This window comes from Melanerpes formicivorus, unplaced genomic scaffold (assembly GCF_026170545.1).
Source record: "Melanerpes formicivorus ecotype bairdi unplaced genomic scaffold, bMelFor1.0.p_v2 SCAF_23, whole genome shotgun sequence".
Taxonomy (NCBI): Eukaryota; Metazoa; Chordata; class Aves; order Piciformes; family Picidae; genus Melanerpes; species Melanerpes formicivorus.
The window spans coordinates 8,758,096-8,779,406 of NW_027142375.1; the positions used below are offsets into that span (position 1 = coordinate 8,758,096).

The 21,311-nt window shown below is 41.8% G+C and overlaps 1 protein-coding gene across 5 annotated transcripts; it reads left to right on the forward strand.

Annotated features, from left to right (window-relative positions):
* The first annotated feature begins 505 nt into the window (after positions 1–505).
* Positions 506–20,110, forward strand: TMEM196 (transmembrane protein 196). 5 transcript variants are annotated; one of them, XM_068152470.1, is made up of 5 exons: positions 506–1,222; positions 13,414–13,470; positions 14,783–15,037; positions 16,856–16,929; positions 19,222–20,110. In XM_068152470.1, the coding sequence occupies exons 1-5, from the start codon at positions 1,058–1,060 to the stop codon at positions 19,226–19,228; spliced, it is 558 nt and encodes a 185-aa protein (XP_068008571.1). In that variant the 5' UTR covers positions 506–1,057; the 3' UTR covers positions 19,229–20,110. The 5 variants fall into 5 exon arrangements, with proteins under 5 accessions (XP_068008571.1, XP_068008572.1, XP_068008574.1 ...); XM_068152471.1 differs by having other exon boundaries at positions 506–1,216; XM_068152472.1 differs by having other exon boundaries at positions 507–1,204.
* Positions 20,111–21,311: the final 1,201 nt, after the last annotated feature.

Genomic DNA, 21,311 nt, shown 5'->3' on the forward strand with positions numbered 1-21,311 from the left:
GTTGAGCCACAGGGAGAAAGACTGGTACCAAGCAATCCAGAATGGCTGAAGGAGCAGCTCTGGATCTCTTGCAATATTTTGCTTTGCTGCTTATTTGCTTTAGGACTGAGACAGTTCTAGGCATTCTCAGAGTGATGAGAATGGCACCAGCTGTCACCTATTTTGGCAATAGTGTTTTGGAAGAGACCAGAAAGTCTTACCGTGGTGAGCCATTACAGACTCCAGTCCTTTTATTAATGCAATAGGAAGATGGACTTCCTCCTGAATTTTGACAGCAGCACCTGGTTGGAGTGAGGCCTGTGCCGACCCTATCGAGGGGGCTGACCTGTCATGGCAGCACTGCACGGTGGCAGCCAGCACCTGGCACTGCCGAGGCTCCCCGCATGCCACCGCCATCCTACTCGGGCGCGGGACGAAGGAGGTGCGCCAGCCGGGGCACAGGGAAGGAGGGAGGACCGGAGGACGGTGCCGTGCCTTGTGGCTCCGGGGCGGGGCTGCCGTAGCGCCTCGCCTGTGCATTGGGTCTAGACTCATACATAGATATAGCCGGGGTGGGCTGGCCGCTCCCCCCACCCCCAACACAGGCAGAGACAGGGGAAAGAAATAAGAGGGGGCTGGGGGGGAGGAATAAATACAAAAAAGGCAGTGAGGTCATTTCAATGAGAGCGCAGGAGGCGATCAGACAAGGTCGGCTCTCTCGGCGGAGGCACAGCCCCTGAAGAGCGCGGTGCTGCACTGACCGGCCGCCTCGCTGCCCGCGCCGCCCGGCCCCGCCGCCTGCCCGGCACCTTGGAGAGCTCCGCGACGCCGGGGCCGCGCTCGCCCCCGGTGCGGGGCTGCGCGGGGCCCGGAGGCAGCGGCAGCGGGGCCGCCCCCCGGCAGCGCCCCTCGGCAGCGCCCCTCAGCAGCGCCCGGCGGCCGCGGATGCGCCGCTCCGCCCCGACTGCCGGCGAAGGAAGAAAAGTTTGGGGGCGACTTGAGGCGGCGGGAGCGCCGGAGGAGAAGGAGGATGCGCGGTTTTCCCGGCTGATCGGGAAGGAAGGATGACCGAGGGAGGATGTGCACCAGCAGCCAGATCATCGGGAGCCTCCTGGTGCTCTCCGTGCTGGAGATAGGGTTAGGGGTGTCCAGCGTGGCCGTGGGGGCGGTCAGTTTCAGCCTGGTCCTCACAGAGCATAAACCTCAACTGGGAGACTCTTCTCCGGTATGGAGCGGGGTGTGTGTACGTTAGCCATTTCACTCTCTCTTTAACTCTTTATGGTGATGATCAGACCGTGCGAAGGCATCTCCCTCCCCTCCCTTCCCTTCCGCGTGTGCATGCTGCGCCGAGAGCCTCGCCGGGTCCATCTCCGATGTGCATGGGGGACAGTCTGCATACTCGTGGGGTGATGGGGGAGGCACGGTGGGGAGAGGGGTGTGGAGTGGAAGGGGAGGGGGAGACCCCTTGTTTCTTGCTTCTTTTCATTTTTCAATTTTCCTGAGGACAATTGAACTTTCTGTGAAGCCACACTCATACCTGGGGAAGTCCAATGCTTCAAGTGGAACATGGGCCATGGCTTATAATCCTTAAGTTGTCTGTGAGTTTTGCTTTTTAAAAGGAGTAGTCCTGTGTCTGATGCCAAGACTGTCAAAACGTATTTTAAAATAACGTCAAGGGTATGTCAGTTGAGTTCTGAGCTCTTGGAGGAAAAAGAAAAAGAGAAAATGATAAGGACAAGGAAAGAGATGATCTCATGATCTGGGCATCATGAGTTCTTGTAAAATGAGAAAGGAAAAAGAAGACAGAAAGACAGAAAAACAACACCAATAATGGGTTAATGGAAGCAGTATGTTCATGTCACAGAGCATTTCTCACTTCCCAAAATGTTGGGGTTTTGGTTTTGATTGTTTGGGGTTTGTTTGTTTGTTTGTTTGTTTGTTTTTCAGTTCGAGATATCCAAGGAAAAAATTTCCTCCAAATGATTATTTATATTTATGAAACAAAGAATAGGAACTATTGAATATTCAGCCTAAACATGAGTGGGCATTTTTGAACTCCAAAGCTGGTTTTGGCCAGCTGGGATTGTACAGCAGCATTTCCAAAAGGCTTGTTTGCTTTGCTTGAGATAAGATGATAAATGCTAAATGCTCCTGGTTATTCATCAGTGTAACCTTCTGTAATTTATAGATTCATTCTGATAAAGTGCTTCATGTAATATCCTCACTGTCAATAATTATTAATTATTGACAACAGTCACAAATATTTTTGGCAGCATATAAACAGACACATCATTCTGCACTGCAGAACAGGCAGGTGAGAAAGGAGAATGAAGACCAAATAAGATAAGACAGTGGCCAACAGGTATTATATTGTCAAAATCAGTCCAAAGAGGGAGGTTTCTCATCGTTGATGATGAAGAAAAAAGATCACTCAGAAATATGTGTCTATCTGAAGGTTTAATAGCAGAGGGTGATATGCTGGGTTTCAATGAAGTCAAAGAGTTTTGACCAGTCTGTGAGATCAGTGCTTTATGCAGTGATGGCATAATGTGACAGCACTGTCACAGCTGATACCATTTCATGACTGTGCACATTTCCTGCACAACTGCCTCACTCGTTTTTATGGTTTGTTACCCTAACGCTTGTACTAGCTGTATATTAATACTCTGTTACATTAGATGTTGGGTCCAAAGAGCTTATAAGCAAAGCAAGTCAGAATAAAAGGATGTAAAGGAGTATAAACCAAAATTGATTGGTATAACAGGTGGTTGCATTAAGATACCAGCAGTCTGGATGGTTTCAAGCCGTTTGTTTGGCAGAGTTTTAGAGAAGTGTAAGACAGAGGGCAACAAAATGATTTTGCAGATATTTATAGACAATTCTCCTCATATGTGAGTTCAGAGGCATGAAAGGCAAACCAAAGGGACTTGTTTGGAAATGTAACAAGTGGGTGAAGGATGCCCACCACTACAGCCAGTAGTGACAGGCATCAGCTGCTAGAAACTGAGCAAAGAACTGCAGGTTGTGTAGGCAGAGAGCAGCCATGGTGAAACTGTACAGTGGAAGCAAGCAGTTTATGTTTCCTGTAGTAGAGAAAATGAGATCTCACAGTGGTATGCAGAGTGAAATGACTTGGTTATAGAAGCTTACTTTGCCTTGAACCACAGACCTTTGGTCTAAAATGTCATCACTATGGTGCCCTCTTTGTAACACTCCAGCAATTCAGATTGTCTGTTATGTTGTGTTCCTCTGACTAGAGGACTAGCAGGTGCCAGACAGGACAAGAAAGGGGCCAGAGATCTGCCACTCTCCAGGGATGCTTACAGCCATGAAGAACTAGGTCTGAGTTAAGACACTGGAGAAAGATTTGTTTGCACAGTCTCAGAATTGTCCTGCTACAGAAATAGCAGAAGCCACCTTTCTGCTCACTGGATCTTACCATGAGCACACATTGCTTTTATTCAAGAATATCTATTGAATAAAATACATTAGTTTTCCCAGATCACACTCTTGAACCAAGATTTTCCCCTGAGAAATGAACATCAAGGAAAAGAAAGGGACATTAAGAAAAAACTAATGATTTGACATGTTAGGATGCAGAACACTGGAGTTAAGTTAAACAGTGTCACATCCCCCAGTGTAATTGACCCGGAAATACACTGAAAACTTTTGCCTCTGTTCTATCCTTTCATGTGGGTGGAACTCAGCAGAGGCCCAAGTTCATAAGGAAATAGATGAAGATAGCATCACCATGGAAACCTTAACCTGAATTCCTAAAATTTGGGCATCTTAAAATCATGCACATTCTATCTCCTATACTTTCCTCCCTATAACGCTTTGCAGTTGATGAACATTAGATTTCTTCTTAAAAGAAAGTTGATGTTCTTATTGTTCACTATCTCCATTCAGCCCCATAATTTACTTATGTATCTAACTAAAAGCATGTGAATCCCACCCATAGGATTAGAGATACAAGTGAAGTTAACCGTGAGCTGAAGTGCTCTGATCATTACATCCTCTGCATTATGTATAAGCAATCCAGGGAAAGTGGACTAGACAAGAATGAAGAAATGGAAAGCCTACACATTGTCTACATCAAAAATGCATGGAAATGGGAAAGCAGTTTCTAGATTTGTTGTTCTCATTGGAGTTGAGCTGAATTAAGATAGTGAGAGTTGTTTAAAAAGTAGCCAAAAGAAACCAGCTGAAGGTGTGGCTGACTTCTCAAATTATCTGGAGCACATAGAGACAGTTGTCCAATTTATTTTACATCATATCCAAGCTATTCTTCCTTAAATAGGCCACAGCTGCTAAATAATTAACAACATAACAAACAAACCACAAAAGCAGAAACTAAAAGAGAACCCAACCAAATAGAAAAAAAAATTGAAAACAACAAAAAAGAAACAAAACAACCCCCCCAACCAATTAAACATCCAAACCCCAAACCCCAACCAACCAAAATAAACCCCCCAAACAACAACAACAACAACCCACCAAACAAAACCCAAAAAACCCTCCCAAACAAACAAACAAACAAAAAAACCCAACACCAAAAGCAACCAAACCCTCCCCCCCGAGTCCCATACAATCTCAGGTGAATGTGTGGTTGATTTCTGGATTTTCTTTCCCTTTGTTAGGATTGTATTGGTATCACCTGCCCCACAAGCTGTACTCAGTGTCTCTCAAACATCCTTTTTCTTCTTTTTTTTTTAACCCAGAAATGAAGGTATGTTTCTCAAATCCACCATTCCAATTCAGTTATATGAGAAACTACAGAAATGATCCAGGCAATGAGCATGCTGAACCAGTATGCTAACATGGCAAGAACGACAGCATCCATAGCAAAGACTAAAAGAAGCAAGCAAAGACAACAGAAATTTAACAGGAAATCATTCAGAAGATAATGCAAAGAGTATTCACAGATATTTTTTTCTTAAATGGTCACATCCTCTCCCACCTCTATTTAGAACACAATGATTGTGTCACTATCACTGTGAGTAGAGAATATATATCCACACACATATGTATATGGCTCTAATTGTCATTTATTCTGCAGAGGTGAACAAATTCTTGCTATAAATGAGATCCCTTCACAGAACGAGAGAAAGACCGAAAGACAAAAGCCACATTATTAGTCACACACACCATCTATCTTAATATGCACTGATGATTCACTTATGGCTATGTCCCTCCACAGTAATATTTGCTTCCTTATAAAGATAAATATCTAAATGTATTCCAGAGGTATGCGCTCTCTGGATGTTGGTCAGTCAGTCGGTCTGTCTATAGGGGCAGAGTTGTTTCCATGATTTGTGGTGTTAGCACAGTGGAAGTGTGCCTGCCCTTCAAAAACTCTACATTTATAGCTTGGCTACAGAAATTTGCTTCAAGTTGGCACTTGAATGATTTTATTTTGGTGGCTTACTTTTACCCAAGACTTGAAGGAAAAGCAAACCTCTCTCAAAGCAAGACTTTAGACTGGCTAAATCAATGCTGGTGGCCTAAAAATTTAAACCATTAAATTTTGCATCTAGTTTCTATTTCTGCCAAGTTTCTTTTGGAAATACTAGGAAGATTTTATTTCTTTTCTTTTTCAAAAGAACACTAAAGAAAAAAAAATCACATTATTGTTTAGCATGTGGACAAAATGCAGATGTGATCCTATTTCATTTTAACATGTGCATTGCATTTTCATCAAACTGACCATATTCCTGGCTGGCTCCTGTTCCAGATGAAATGAATCATAGCACTGTCAGTGAGCTCAGAGGAAGCTGGAGAAAGTTCTATTACCTATAGGTGAGGGAGAAAGTACCAAGTGTGGGAGCTTCTTGCCTTGTATGGATCCAGGAAAATTCAATCCAGATGAGAGCACTTTAGTAGTCTATCAGTAGGTCTTTATTCAGACACTCCAGAAACAGAAAGCAATTTGGAAGATGTTCTATCCAAGGCGACTTGTAGGTTTTATTCATGAGGATCTGCTGAATACAGGCTGACTTCAGCATATGACTAAATGTTTTGCTGAAGAGAAGACTTTAGTTTACCAGCAGGGAATGATCATTTGGTTTGGTTTGGTTTGGTTTGGTTTGGGTTGGGTTGGGTTGGGTTGGGATGGGTTGGGTTGAGTTGGGTTGGGATGGGTTGGGTTGGGTTGAGATAAAAGCAATCATACTCCAAACTAAGTATTTGATACAGAGCCAACAAAAAGTATTACTATTTAAAATTTGTTACTCTGACAGGCCCTAAACAAGTAAATAAGTATTATTATTTTGTTCTGAGAATTTGGATGCATTTCCAAATGGCCAGGAGCTTTTCTGAATCACTGATGGCAAGGTAGACTTTCAGATCCATAGACCCACATCAAAATTTCCTTGAGTGGTTCTAAAAACTTTCCCTCATTTTTAAAGCACCTCTGCAGATTTAGAGCCAGACAAATGGAAGCACTCATCACAAAAACTAGGATGGAACTTAAACTGCTTGTATACAGCTTGGATCAGTGGGAACTGTAGCACCACCTGCTAAACAACACTCTGCCAAGTCAAGGTATTAGCTCAGATTAGACATGTTTTTGACACCACGTGTCACTTCAAATAGCAGAGCTCCCCCTCTCAGCATGACAGATTTGGTGGCACACAGAGTTGGGTTGTGGCAATGCTGTTGCATCTGGTTCTGCATCAGGATGACCTAGAGCTAGGTACACATTCCTGTCTCCACAACCCCTTGCATGGGACAACAACATCATCAAATGTTTCCATACTGATTCAGAAAGATGATTCTGTTTCTCCATAGAGGTAATGGGCAATACCACTACCTAGACTCACTCTTGTTACCCATTGATGTTTTTCTTTAGTTCAATGCCTTTGTTTTCATGAATGGATTTATGCCAGCACTAAGAAAATTTAATCCTTGTTCAGAAAGAACTTTGAAGAGTTAAAACTAGAGGCACCTGCTCTGCTCAGTTCACCCATGAGGGATTTCAGCTCTTTTTCTCATTTGGATGGAGCTGAAGCAGTAAGATTGTTAAATATAATGGTCCTTTCTAGACATTATTAATTTCAAATTCCTGATTATTCTCATGTTTATGCAGTTTTAGTGTGAAACACAGATTTTTCTGGTTTACCACCTAACAAGAGAATACAGAAATGAAACTGTTGATTCTATTGTGATATTTTCTTCTTTCAAGTAGAGGATTACTTGAATTAGTATGATAGGCTCGCATTTTCACTCTGTTACATTCAGATTTGGCATCATTTCCTTTCATGCACTTCATCAGATACTGATGGATTATCCAGAAAGCTGGAGGACTTTCCACAGACTACAAAATGTGGGCTGCTTCTTTGTCATGAACAGTAACTAGGGATCAAGCACTTCTTATATTCAACAGATTTTCTCCACTATTTTCTACAGCTTCTCTCCAGAAATATTTTGCATAGTTTTTATTTTCTCAAGAGAATTTCACCATTACTTTTGCCTCCTCAAAATAGAAGAAAGTTTCCTTCTATTTATTTCTTCTTAGCTTCAATGGACATAAAAAAAAAGTTCCTTTTCTTCTGCATGATGGAAATGAACACATCTTTGGTTCTCTGCAGATACAACTTAAACTGAATCTTCCTTACAGACTACCAACAAGAAAGTCATCTTTTTCAAGGAGAAAGTGAGAAACCAAGAAAATATGAAATAGAGAAGGAACCAGACCACAGAATTTGGATCTAAATTGAGATTGCAGCCTCCATAACAAAATCTCTGGGTGTTTGGATACAAGGTTTATTTCAAACCCATACTTAGAATCATAGCATTGTTAGGGTTGGAAGGGACCTCAAGGATCATCTAGTTCCATTCCCCCTGCCATGGGCAGGGACACCTCACACTACATCAGGTTGCTCAGAGCCACTTCCAGCCTGGCCTTAAAAACCTCCAGGGATGGGGCTTCCACTTCCTCTGAGCAACCTGTTCCAGCGTCTCACCACCCTATGGGGGAGAACTTCTTCCTAACATCCAATCTGAATCTGCACATTTCTAGTTTTGTTCCCTTCCTTCTAGTCCTATCATTACCTTACTCCCTCCCCGGCTTTCTTGTAGCCCCCCTTCAGATACTGGAAGGCCACAGTTAGGTCTCCTCAGATCCTTCTCTTCTCCAGACTGAACAGCCCCAACTCCTTCAGTCTGTCCTCATAGGAGAGGTGCTCCAGCCCTCTGATCATCCTTGTGGCCCTTCTCTGGACACACTCCAGCATGTCCAGATCCTTCCTGTAATAGGGGCTCCAGAACTGGACACATTATTCCAGGTCGGGTCTCACCAGAGTGGAGCAGAGGGGGAGAATCACTTCCTTTGACCTGCTGGCTATGCAGCCCAGGATGTGATTGGCTTTCTGGGATGCAAGTGCACATTAAGAGCTCATGTTGAGCTTCTCATCTACCCGCACTCCCAGGACCTTTTCTTTAAGGCTACTCTCAAGCCAGTTCCTGCCTAGCCTGTATTGGTGCTTGGGATTGCCCTGACCCAGATGCAGGACCTTACATTTGGTCTTGTTGAAACTCATGAGGTTGGCTTGTGCCCACCTCTCCAGCCTGTCAAGGTCCCTCTGGTTGGATCCCTTCCCTCCAGCGTGTCTGCTGCACCACACAGCTTGGTGTCATCAGCAAACCTGCTGAAGGTGCACTCAATGCCACTGTCCATGTCACCAACAAAGCTGTTAAAGAAGACTGGTCCCAGTACTGATCCCTGAGGGACTCACTTGTCACTGGCCTCCACTTGGACATGGACCCACTGACAGCCACCCTTTGGGTGCGGCCATCAACACAGTTTTTTATCCACTGAATGGTCCATGCATCAAACCCATATTGCACCAGCTTGGAGACCAGGGTGTTATGTGGAACAGTGTCAAAGGCTTTGCTCAGGTCCAGATAAATAACATCAGTTGCTCGGTCTTCATCTATTAACGTTGTGACCTTGTCATAGAAGGCCACCAGGTTTATCAGCAGGATTTGCCCTTGGTGAAGCTGTGCTGATTGTATCAAATCACTTCTTCATTATTCTTCTGCCTCAAGAGTGCCTCCAGGAGGATCTGCTCCATGATCTTATCTGGCACAGAGGTGAGACTGACTGGCCTATAATTCCCTGGGTCATCCTTCTTTCCCTGTTTGAAAATAGGGGGTTTATTTCTCCTTTTCCAGTCAGTGGGGACCTCCCCAGACTGCCATGACTTTAGAATAGAATAGAATATGGAATATAGATTATAGAATATAGAATATAATAGAGAGCAGTTTAGCAACCTCATCTGCCAATTCCCTCAGCACCTATGGGTGTATTCCATCAGGTCCCACAGACTTGAACACTTTTGGTTTCCTCAGATGGTCGCAAACCTGATCTTCACTCACAATGGGAGGACTTCTTCTAGTCTCTGACATTATCTTCCATTATTCTGGGAGTGTGGCTGGAGCTCTTGCCAGTGAAGACTGAGGTAAAGAAATCATTGAGAACCTCAGCCTTCTCCATATCCCTTGTCACCAGTTCACCTGTTTCCTTTCTGAGGGGCCCCACACCTCCCCTAGTCTTCTTTTTTACCATTAACATACCTATAGAAATTCTTATTGTTCCCCTTGATCTCCCTGGCTAGATTTAATTCTAACTGAGCTTTACTTAATATAAAGTAAATTAAAGCACATTCAAAATATGCAATCTCCTTTTCTGGGAGGTCTTTGGTTCTTTATTCCAAAACTCAACAGACCAGAACAAAGATCTTCAATTATGTATATTGAATATAAGCAGCTGCAGTGTGAACAGCAGACTCCACAAATGGACACTATTGCATCACCTTGCAATCACCCAAGTGCTATCAAAGGGACTGTGACTCTGACAGGTCCCTGGCAAATCTTCACTGAAAAGGGGACTGGGGCAATCACAGCCCACTGAGTCTAAAAGTACCTTTTGTGCTTTGCACCATCTTTCTTTGGATTTTTTATCAACCAAAGAGTGGTTCTGCCCCCATCTATTAATGGTCGATACATTCAATCCTGTCACCTCTGCTAGTCTTGACACAAAATATCATGAATCACAGGAGGTATGAATAAGCCCAGAAGCAAAGGGAATTGGTTGCAAATAATATTCTATGTAGGTTTTAAAGTTAGATTTCAGATCTTTTAGCCTTTTAGGATTTTTCCTAATGAATAATAATTAAAAGCAAATTGCAGTAGTGAAACAATCCCAGTCAAAGGTCCTTCTCTCCCAGGGCATTATGGAAGGGCTACTGACTTAGCTGATCCTTCATTAAATGTTTTAGCCTTGTTCTCCTCATGGATATGAACACTTCAACAGTTGCTCATTCTTTATAATGATCTTCTCTTCAGTGATATATTTTTTATACTCCAAATATGCATTCTTGAAAAAACAATATTGCAAAATTCCTGAACTATTCTTTCAGCAGTGAATGTAAATTATCAGATCCCCAACTTTTAAAACCAGTTGACACACACTTGTCAAAAATTCACACAGTCTTTGATGGTGTCATCCAGATGCCTTCTGTAAGCTTTCCAGAACTGACACATTTTTCTTTATATAAAATTTTCCTTTCAATCTTACTCAATCACTACAGAGAGAAATTATTAATCCAATTTATCAAGTCCAACTGAATATAATTTAATTACAGTGAGGTCTTCAACACCTCTTTTTTTTTCCTGCATTAATATTGAGAAATAAAAAACTCTGCATGTCAATATCTGAAGTATCTGAAGGAACTGAAGGCAATCTTCAGTAACAGGACTGGGAATGACACTTCAAAACTCTGCAGAAAGTCTGAGTGAAATCTTACAAATCATGTGTGATAGTTCTGAGCTGAAATATCCTCTGCCTGTGGGAAAGGGGCAGAGGGAGCCTTATCCATCAGTGTTCTGATTATTCCAATGGGTGAGCTCTAGTCGCATTGGATAGTTGTTATGTCCTGAGCCATTCAGTGTCATGGGCTACAAGACACAGCCCTCTCCATAATCAGATTGGTATTAAGTCCACATCCTGTGCTTAGCACAGAGGTAAATATACAAAATTTAGCCATATTCATTGTGGGGAACTAAGTCATTGACCTACTCGAGCAGCTCCAGAGGGTCATAAAGATGATCAGGGGGATGGAGTAACACTGCCTGTAAAGACAAGCTGAGAGAGCTGGCATTGCTCAGCATGGAGTAGAGAAGGAATGGGCTGCCCAGGGAGGTGGTGGAGTCATCATCCCTGGAGGTGTTCAAGAGGGGATTGGACGTGGCACTTGGTGCCATGGTTTAGTCATGAGGTCTTGGGTGACAGGTTGGACTTGATGATCTTTGAGGTCTCTTCCAACCTTGGTGATTCTGTGATTCTGTGTGACACCTTACAGAGGCCTTCCAGTACTTAAAGAGGAACTACAGGAAAGACGGGAGAAGACTCTTCATCAGGGAGTGTAGTGATAGGATGAGAGAAAATGATTTCAAATTGAAATTTGAGAGTAGATTTGGACTAGATATAAGGAAGAAATTCTATACTGCAAGGTTGGTGAGACACTGGAACAGGCTGGAGTGGATGCCCTGCAAGTGTTCAAGGCCAGGTTGGATGAGGCTTTCAGCAACTGATCTAGTGGAACATGTCTCTGCCCACGACAAGGGGGTTAGAACTAGATGACCTTTAAGGTGTCTTCCAATTCAAACCATTCTTTGATTCCTTGATTTAAAGGACCTAACTCAGAGTAAAAATATATCTCACCTTATGCTTAGTTACATGAATGAACTAGTGTTAGTTGGAGAAAGATAAACTGTGTTAAACCACCTCCTCAACTGGTATACAGAAGTTGCAAATTTTTTGAAGGCAAATGAGATGTATATGCAATATGTTACAGGGGCCCTGAATGATGTATGGAAACTGCTTTTTAAAGTTATTTCCTTTTCATTTCTTTATGCAACAGCCAGATCTGTTCTGTGGTTTAATCCTAATTGAATTGACTACAGCTTGCTAGAAATACCATCTCAGGGCAAAAAAAAGGATGTGAAAAAATCCAGTTTTGAAACTCTGCAATTACTTCCCAACAGAGGTCTAGGCTTAACTTTACTGAAAGTAGGTTTATGAGGTACTGAAAAGAAAATTTTGAGAGCACTGCAGACACCTGGTGAAGGACTTGTTGCTTTCATACAGTACTGTATTTCCTATCATGACTGCTCCCTCAGGGACTATTTGCTGTTTCCCTTATTAAATTTTTCTATGGGAGGAAAAAGAGCCACCAGAGAACACCATCGGTCTTTGATGCAGGTCACTAAAAAGCATCAACATCTATTCATATCAGCTAATAGGGGGTGTCTCTGATTTTGTTGATTAGTTTTTTGTCTAATGCTTGATGCAACAATTAAGAGATCTGTTTGTGAAAGGGAGATACATGAAAAAAAATACAGGTATCTATGTGCTTCTCTTGCATTCTTGCCCAGAGTTCCACTGTCTTGGGGACAAAAATCCATGTATGATCCCCCAGTGGTTCAGACGGTAGGATCTGGGTATTAAGTAGATGGTTGGATCACTGACCTGGAGTACTGTGTCCAGTTCTGGAGCTCCTATTACAAGAGGGACATGGATGTGCTGGAGCGTGTCCAGAGAAGGGCCACGAGGATGAGCAGAGGGCTGGAGCACCTCTCCTATGAGGACAGACTGAAGGAGTTGGGGCTGTTCAGTCTGCAGAAGAGAAGGCTCTGAGGTGACCTAATTGTGGCCTTCCAGTATCTGAAGGGGGCCTACAAGAAGGCTGGGGAAGGACTTCTCAGGATATCAGGCAGTGATAGGACTAGGGGGAAAGGAATGAAGCTGGAGGTGGGGAGATTCAGGCTGGAGGTGAGGAGGAAATTCTTCACCATGAGAGTGGTGAAACCCTGGAATGGGTTGTCCACGGAGGTGGTCGAGGCCCCATCCCTGGAGGTGTTTAAGCCCAGGCTGGATGAGGCTCTGTCCAGCCTGATCTAGTGTGGGGTGTCCCTGTCCATGGCAGGGGGGGTGGAACTAGATGATCCTTGTGGTCCCTTCCAACCCTGACTGATACTATGATACTATGACTATTGCCTTGTTAAACTTTTCTGAGAAAAACAGTAAAAAGGCATCTTTTGCTTGCAACATCAGCTTGGGTCTTTTCATGTTTTGTTTACCCAAGCAGTTTAAAAGTGGGGGGTTTTGGGGTTTTGTTTGTTTTTCTTATGAGTAATCACCCTCAGTCTGACTTCCCATTCCAGTTTCTTCTTCTGGGATAGGTGTATTTATGGTTGGGTTACAACTTCCTGAAACAGAAGGTTTGTGATAAAAATGCTGACAACTGTAACCATTGCCTAACCTGCTGTCGTGGTCACTGCTACAGCAACACAGCAGGATTTAAACTTGAGACCTTTAATGATGAAATAATTGCCTTTTTTTTTCTTTTTTTTTTTTCTTTTTCTTTGCAGTTTCTACTTTGTGGCATATGTGGAATACTGTGTGCCAAAAAAAAGTCTGGACTCGTTGTAAGTTACTGCACTGCATATATAACACACGAGTATTTGAAAGGCACACTTATCTGACTTGAACTCCTTACGGGGGGCTTTCTGTGCCCAAGTGTTTCTGATGAAAATTGGAAGTCTGGCTTAATTTTCTGCCAGCTTGATTATTTTGCTGTGTGTATAGGAGTCAAGTAAAGCCAGCATAAGTGTGAAGGGCAAATAAGATCTCCATCAGATTATTTTTGAATATTGATGAGTTATTCTGTACCCTGTTACAAGTCTCATTTCTTAAAGCATGTGGAACATAACCAGTTTCTAAGGGGTATCTGTTCTGGTGGTCTCATGGAATAGTCCCTGCCCCGTGGACTGCAGTATACAGCCTGAATGCCAAGTTTCTGACAAAATTCTCATCCCAGCTGTGCACAGAAGTGGTCTGTAAGGCTCCATAAATTGTTCCTGCCACAGCAATTTAAGTACATATAGAAAGCTGTATGAAGTAACATCAAAGATCAACATCTAGACATCAAGCAGTCTCAAGGGGAGTGAATAAGACAATAATTTAGCAGTTTCTCCATAATAAAGTCTTTTGCCCTTAAGTAATTTGTAGTTTAAGGACCAGAGTGGCATCTTTAATTACAAAGTGACAGGAGATCTTTACACATCTCATTAATCGCAGCCCATTTCATATCCTTGTAAAGTTCTCAGAAATATTTCAACTGAGTTAAAAATAAACAAAGAAGCAAACACAGTCACCACACTGACCTGCTGTAGAGATGCATCACAGATTTCCTTGTTGGTTCTCTTGCTTCTTTCACATTCACCCTGAACAAAGCCTCCACAAAAGCTGTAGAAAACCTCCAAACTGCTGACTGAACAAATTAGAATTGAGCAGGAGGCAGAGTCAGCTGGCACACAAAGCAAGAGATTCATTGTGAACACAAGGCGTTCACGCCTGAGAAGTGGTGTGAAACTGCACAATCAAAATTATGACACATTCTGTAATGTAACTGCTTTGAATGAAATACTGGAAATCAGAAGCTTTCTGTCCTAGAAGTCCTTCTGTTGACTTGTTTTTAACACCACCGCCCCATGTTGGCCATATTAAACTCAGCTTTATCTTAATGCAACATCAATCTCAACTCTTGTACACCAGAAGGCATTGTATTCCCTTGGAGCATTCTGGGAGCTGAGGGAGTTTAAAAGATGAATTGAAGTATTTTTTTCAGTCCATGATGCTACTAGACCATCGAGTTGTAGTTAGCCTCATTTTTCATATGAATGAATCTGTCTCTTGAAGATGCTACTGTGACACAACCTCTCTTGTCTTTCCTGACAGATGATACTTTTCTCTGCCTGTTGCATCTGCGGACTGATCGGAGGAATCTTAAATTTTCAATTTCTTCGTGCTCTGACAAAGAAGTCTTCTGCCCTCTATTCTTTGCATCTTGCCTCCATGTCTCTTGCATGCATTGGAATTGGTGGTTGCACCCTTTCTTCATGGCTCACTTGTCGGCTAGCCAGCTATGAACAAAGGCGAATGTTCTCAGAAAGAGAACATTCATTGCATCACTCCCATGAAATGGCAGAAAAAGTGAGTGGTGTGTCCTCCCTTATTTGTCCTGCTTCTCCTAAACTGCTACTGTATGTGTTAATGTTTACAATTGGCAGTTTTCAGTTTTATATGAGAAAGAGCTTCTGGGAAATGAAATGCTGCCATTCTCTGTAAGCTTTATTGTGTTGCATTATATCGAGCTATTTTTAGGTACTGTATATATGCAGTACATCCATTTCAATGAAGTACATCCATTTTCAACATAATTCCATTGTATAGCTATTCAACAGCTGAGCTGCTAAATATAGAACTTCATAAATAATTGGAAGCCTTATTAATATGGATTATCATGTATTGTACAGTGAAAAAGCACAGAATGCTTTCTGTAACCACATCATTGCATGCTTCCAGAGTTAAATCAATTTCTTCCTCTCCCAAGTATTCAGCTTGTAAAACAGGTTATTTAAACACCAAAGCCACAGTTCACAAACTTGGATGATTAAACCTAAGCAAGAAAGGGCATATTTAGGCACCTAAATGAAACTGGTCTGATTTGCAACAGCACTGAGCATTTACTACCTTTCTTTGTTAGAAGGAAACTTACCAAGATGTCTAGGTCTACATTTAAGTGCTGAAACCTAAGTCCCAAAGTTAGCCAGGTAAGGCCAAAAGAATGAATTGCATAGAATCTTGAAATCAGCTCCTTGGATTTACAGATCTGATTAATATTTGAGAAGTAACATGTTCACTGACACCCTGTGTTTATGGGACTCTGTATCCAATGCCTTTCATTTGAGAAATTAGTTGAGAAGGGAACAAAGGTCAAGTGGACTGTCTATCTAAACCTCCATGTGCAAGTTTGCATTACAGTGAAATTCAACAGTCTGTATCATATCAGCTGAGACCTCTGAACAGCAGAATGAGGATTCATTCACTCAGATTTGTAAAGCGTTTTCAGATTCTCTGACAAAATGTGATATAGCATTTAAGTGTTCTTTAAGTAAAAGTTATTGATATTCTCTGGTTTCTTAACTGAGATGAGACACCAAGTAGAAACATAGACATCTGAAGAGGTTTGAAATGTGTTTGAAAAAGCTAAATGGTACAGGTTACAGCACTAACAGAAAGCAGAGTGATAAAATCAAGAGAAGAGATACAATTCCCCCTCTCATTTTAAAATTAATCTGAATTCTGATGAGCTACAGTGGCAAGCATGACCATGGCCTTGCAGATAGTAGGCTATATTGCCTTTCAAAGAGGCTCTTCCCTCATCAAGGGCAAAGATGAGGCCCATTTGAGAGAAAGAGAGAAAATAAATGGCTCAGGATGACAAAAGTGTCAAAACAGAGATAATTGCTAATTTTATCAATTTGGGCTGAAGGTGATCATGTATAGCAGTAGTTCCTGGCCTGCTACTGAGCTTTGAGACACTTAGCAATGAGGATTGTCAAATGAATGCCCATGTATCTTGGGTGAAGTGCTATGATTGATGTGCAGAGCAACTGTACTGCACACGCTCAGCGACTGTGGGATGCACCCCACTGATTGTGGACTCCCTGCATGTGTGTTGTACCATCAATTATGCATGCTGAGATGGTTTGACCCAGGACTTCTTAGACCTACAGCCTGTCCAATGCCTGCTGTTGGCAGTTTAGCTCAAGGCACACCCCTGAAAAAATAATGACAAATACTTTAAAGACTTGCATTACATGAGGCCCCGATTTAGAAAATAGCTTTAAAGTGTTTTATACATAAGACTATTTTGTACATTTGTACTGATATACAGTAATATAGACATGTACTGCATGTGCATTTGTTTGTGCTATATTTATTGTATAATTGTTATATTTATATTAGAGATTGAGGGGTATTGAAATAACCGACCTGCCCAGCTGCCCGGTGGTTCCCCCGACACCAGAGTTACCTCCAAGGTACGCTGAACACTAGGGAGCTACCATATTTTTATGTCACTTCAGGAAGGGCCACCTCTAAGAGAAAGTCATAGTTTCAGCTAATCAAAGTTGGCTGATGCTGTGATGTCACTCTGAGTCAGGAATGGTGCTTCCAAGCAGTGACATAATTCTACATGGTGAACGCCGCAATCTGGAAGTAAGTTGAGTATTTAAAATATTCACCCTAGTAACAGACATCCAAATGTTCCTATTTGGATGTTGCCGCCATTGACTCACTCTGCTTCTAATCTGTGTGCTCCTTCATTTCTTGAATTCAGCAACATTTTCTTAATGTATTAATACTTTTATTTCCTTTTCACTATTTCCAGAAATGACTGTGATATTCTAATAGCTGATGTCTGTAGAGGATCCAAGCAGAAAAGCTGACAAAAAGAAACTTACACTCACTCACGAGCAGCCTTCTGACAGCACTTCTATCAGCATGGCTGATTGATAATTGATAGTTAATATTAAACGGCTCTGATAGCTTTGGTCCCTTTCCCAGGTGACTGATATCTTCAGTGTAGATAAAAAAAAAATCCACCAAGTTTGGGTACCACCTACAAACAGGCAAAATGGAGTGCCTTGTTTCAGAGCAGACAACCCCCAGACTGAGATCCAGAGCCCAGTGTTAGGTATGCCTGTTCCTCTTCAGTATATGAGGCAAATAAAGCACCATACGACAACATCCAACACTGTCACTTGCTAAATTGAGAGCTGCATGGTTTAAAATTCAGTGAGTTTACTCACATTATTTTCTCTGAAACTTAAATTTGTTTCAGAAGTATTAATCTGGTAAAGTTACTTGGTTTGATGGCCCTAAATGTACTTTACAAAGAGGAATAGGACATCCTCTCTCTCAAGAACTGCACAGGGAACAATTAAGTCTCATGACCCACTTTAAAACTTAGCTGATAGCAACTGAGAGAGGAGGCATCAGTGCTGCCACTTCATGCTAAACTCTGAATTCTGGTTTCTGCCTCCCAAACTATTTATACATCAAATATTGTGGATTAAAAGAGAGAGAAAGAGTCAGACTAGGATTAAAGATGAGGTCCCAGAATTTTCTTCTCTTTATCATTAATCTTGGCTATGATGCTATAGCATCAGGCTCTCTCTTTCTGTCTTTCTGATTAGCCCAGTGACCCTTGTCTTTCCTCATAAAAGCAGGACAAATAGATTCTTCTTCCACATTCTTTCCAAGTGCACCTAGGAGGTAGAAGAGATGAATTTAACCTTTCCATGCAGAGAAAGACTTCTGTTTCTCATGCAAATATTTTGGAACTAGTCCCCCAGTGGCACCTCCACTTCACCTACCTGAACTTTAAAAATATTAGCTCAAACTGCATTTTTATGGGTGCCCATTCCTTTTGGCATAGTTGGATGTTCTCTGAGATCTGCCATAAAACATAAACAGCAGATAACTTCATTTCTGCATCCAGATTCAATTTGGTATGAAATTGGCCTGGGACTGCTGAGAATAAGGCAGTTCTAAGCATAAACTCTATGAGGCTTTGTAGTCTTGAAGGTCAGAGAATTGTTTAATGAATGCAGCCATCACCAGGCTTAGACAGCTGCTAAGTAGGTGTTTGGATTGCCATTTTAGAATTAGAAAACCTATCTCCAAACAAAACTTGGTTTAGGCGCTCTAGGATTCTGAGTCATGATCAGGTCAGCTTGCTCGGGCATGACTCATCTGCCACTTGAGTGGCAATTGCTGAACAGCTAAAAATCTTAGTCTGGCATGATAAGGGAAAACCCAAATCAGTCTCATTCCAAGGAAAGCAGTCAGAACCCCTAGAGAATATTTGGATCTAGAATTGTTTCCCAAATGTCTATCCCAGATGGCATCAAAGGGCATCTGTTTGTAGCATGACATCACAGAAACCGGTCTGAATGGAAACAAAGACTTAATTACCATCTTGTTCCTTTGTAGATTACCACACAAGCTTGAGATGATGCACTTTCAAAGGACAATGTCACCAAATCTGCACAGATGCCATCAATGCTGTACATGTTGTCTGAGAGCAATGTCCAACTTAATCAGGATCACTGAGTTTATCAACTTTCAAATGTACTTACTTTACATAGGAAGAAATGTGATATTCTTTTTTCCCAACAGTGAGATTTATCAAGCTAAACAAACAAATTACAGAGTTTTTTTTCTGAAATTCAGAGTTTGTTAAACTTTTATTAAAACCTTAGCTAGCTGAATTTCAAACACCATAAAATGCTTGCAACATTAATCAGCGTTTTCTACTCTTGTTGCAGGAAATGACAGACAACCTAAGCAATGGAGGCCCACATCTGATTTATAATGGAAGCGTATATTAAAAGGTTTTTAAAAGTTCCATGGAAAGAAGTGGTTTTAGAATTTTCTTCAGGAAAAAAAAAGAAAACAAATGGACTCCAAGAAATTGTGCAAATGGAACTACCTTAGCTTTTATGGCTCAAGTGTCACAACTGCAGAACAGCACAGTTGCATTTCTCTTTTAGAAAGATGTTCAAAATTTGTCTCCTAAACATTTTGCGGATATACAGTATTTATTCACTTCCTGGCTACTCTCTTTTGTTTGTTTGGGGTTGGGTTGTTTTTTTTCTAAATGACATTTCAGAATTGTGATGATATTTGAAACAGACATCTCAAAGCTCTTCTTCTAATGAAGTCTCAAAAACTGGAAAAAAAAAAAGAAGAAATAATTAAACTCAACCGCATTCAGCCTGGTCACAGGATTCCTAAAGAGAAGAGAAGAGGACAGAGGAAGGATGGCTCAGGGGAGTCATTTTCTTCTCCCCACTTGGCAGCATCTGGTGTAACATGATGGCTTCAGATCATGTGGCATGGTACCAGCAATGCATCTGCACAGTCCCCCTCCCTGCGTTGCAAATGCATTCAGCCTCAGTTTTCCCAGTAGATCATATCAAAAGAGAGTGCAAATTACTCTTCCAAAAGGCTCCCATTTCACATTCAGAGTGTCTATGGACAGTGTGCTGAAAACAACAACAATGTCTTTGTTTTGAAAGACAGAGCGCTCTAAGAAGGCCATAAATCAAAACCTCAACAATGCCTTGTTGTAAAAAAGTTGTAAATATTTCCAATTTGTGAATGAAGTATATTTCGTAATTTGTTCATAAAAGATGACAAATAAAGTGAAATGTAAACCAGATATTTTACAGAGTTCTTTGGGGTATTTTTCTTATTAGAAAGATCTTCCACAGCTGAACTGTCATGCCTACAGTTTTGCACAAAACATTGAAATGTTCCCGAAGGGGTGTAGCAAGCTCAGAAAGGAGAAAAACAAAGGCTGAACAGAAGCATGGCCAAGCTCAGAACATGCTAGCAACTCTGCACATCCACCACAGAGTTCAAGGTCTCTTAAAGCAGTGTACATGTTAAGGTAGCAGCTTCACTGTGATATAAGTCTTTTACTCAAATATCATGCAAATTAGCTGGATGGTTATGCTTGTGAGTCAGAAAGTGGTCCACCTTATGAGGCTTCTCTCCACTTACCTACTGCCCTTATTTCTTGGAGGCCCTGATTCAGTAAGATGTATTATGTATATTAATACCAATGAGACTGCTCAAGTTCACAAAGAATATAGATACCCTCATAGCAAAAGAATCAGTTATTAAGGCATCTCTGCTCAAAGAAAGTGCTCTGCTTATCAGGACCTATCAGCCTGTCCTATCTCTTCCATTCCAGCTTGCTTGAGCTCTTTATAGATTCCATTGCCTCCAGCTTCATGATCCTCTCCCTCAGCAGCAGGACACCTAGGATATATTTCTCCCCAGTATGTGCTCCTTCTGGGACTACTATTGCTGCAGCTCTGGACACAACCTGGCCAATGCCTAATGGCCTGCAGTTTCATATAGATTGAAGAAACACACACTGGACATAGTATCACAGGTTCTGTAAGATTCTCTTCCTCATTGCATCAGTACAAAATGTGTAATAGGGCCTTGCCAAAGAAAACCAAGAGTAAAATGAAAAATTACTCAAAAACCCACCTCAGAACTATCTGTTTGAGGTTTATCACCAGCTCTGTAGGACAGCTGTAAAATTACAGTTTATACAGAGGTACCTTGTGACACCTCAGGACTGGGAACTGTAGCTTCAGATCTTAGAGAACAGTTTGGAATGGCAGATCAGATTCTGCTCAGGAATGACATGAAAGATCAGACCATAACATTACTCATCTGATTTTCACAAACATTTGATTTCTCAGCATGGTAGTAAATGTGTGGGATGGTACAAGGAAAAAGGTGATTCTTCTGTATCCAACACAGCAGCCCCATGCAACAGCAACTTTGGAATGGAAACAGCATGCTTTGGAAAGGAAAGGAGGACACATTATCCAAG

Bases quoted from the DNA above. Each gene is read 5' to 3' on its own strand.
- TMEM196 (XM_068152470.1), top strand. From the start codon at position 1,058: ATGTGCACCAGCAGCCAGATCATCGGGAGCCTCCTGGTGCTCTCCGTG. The intron at 1,223-13,413 runs GTACGTTAGCCA...TTTTCTTTGCAG, and splicing joins CGGTATGGAGCGGGGTGTGT to TTTCTACTTTGTGGCATATG. The intron at 15,038-16,855 runs GTGAGTGGTGTG...TATTTATATTAG, and splicing joins CCCATGAAATGGCAGAAAAA to AGATTGAGGGGTATTGAAAT.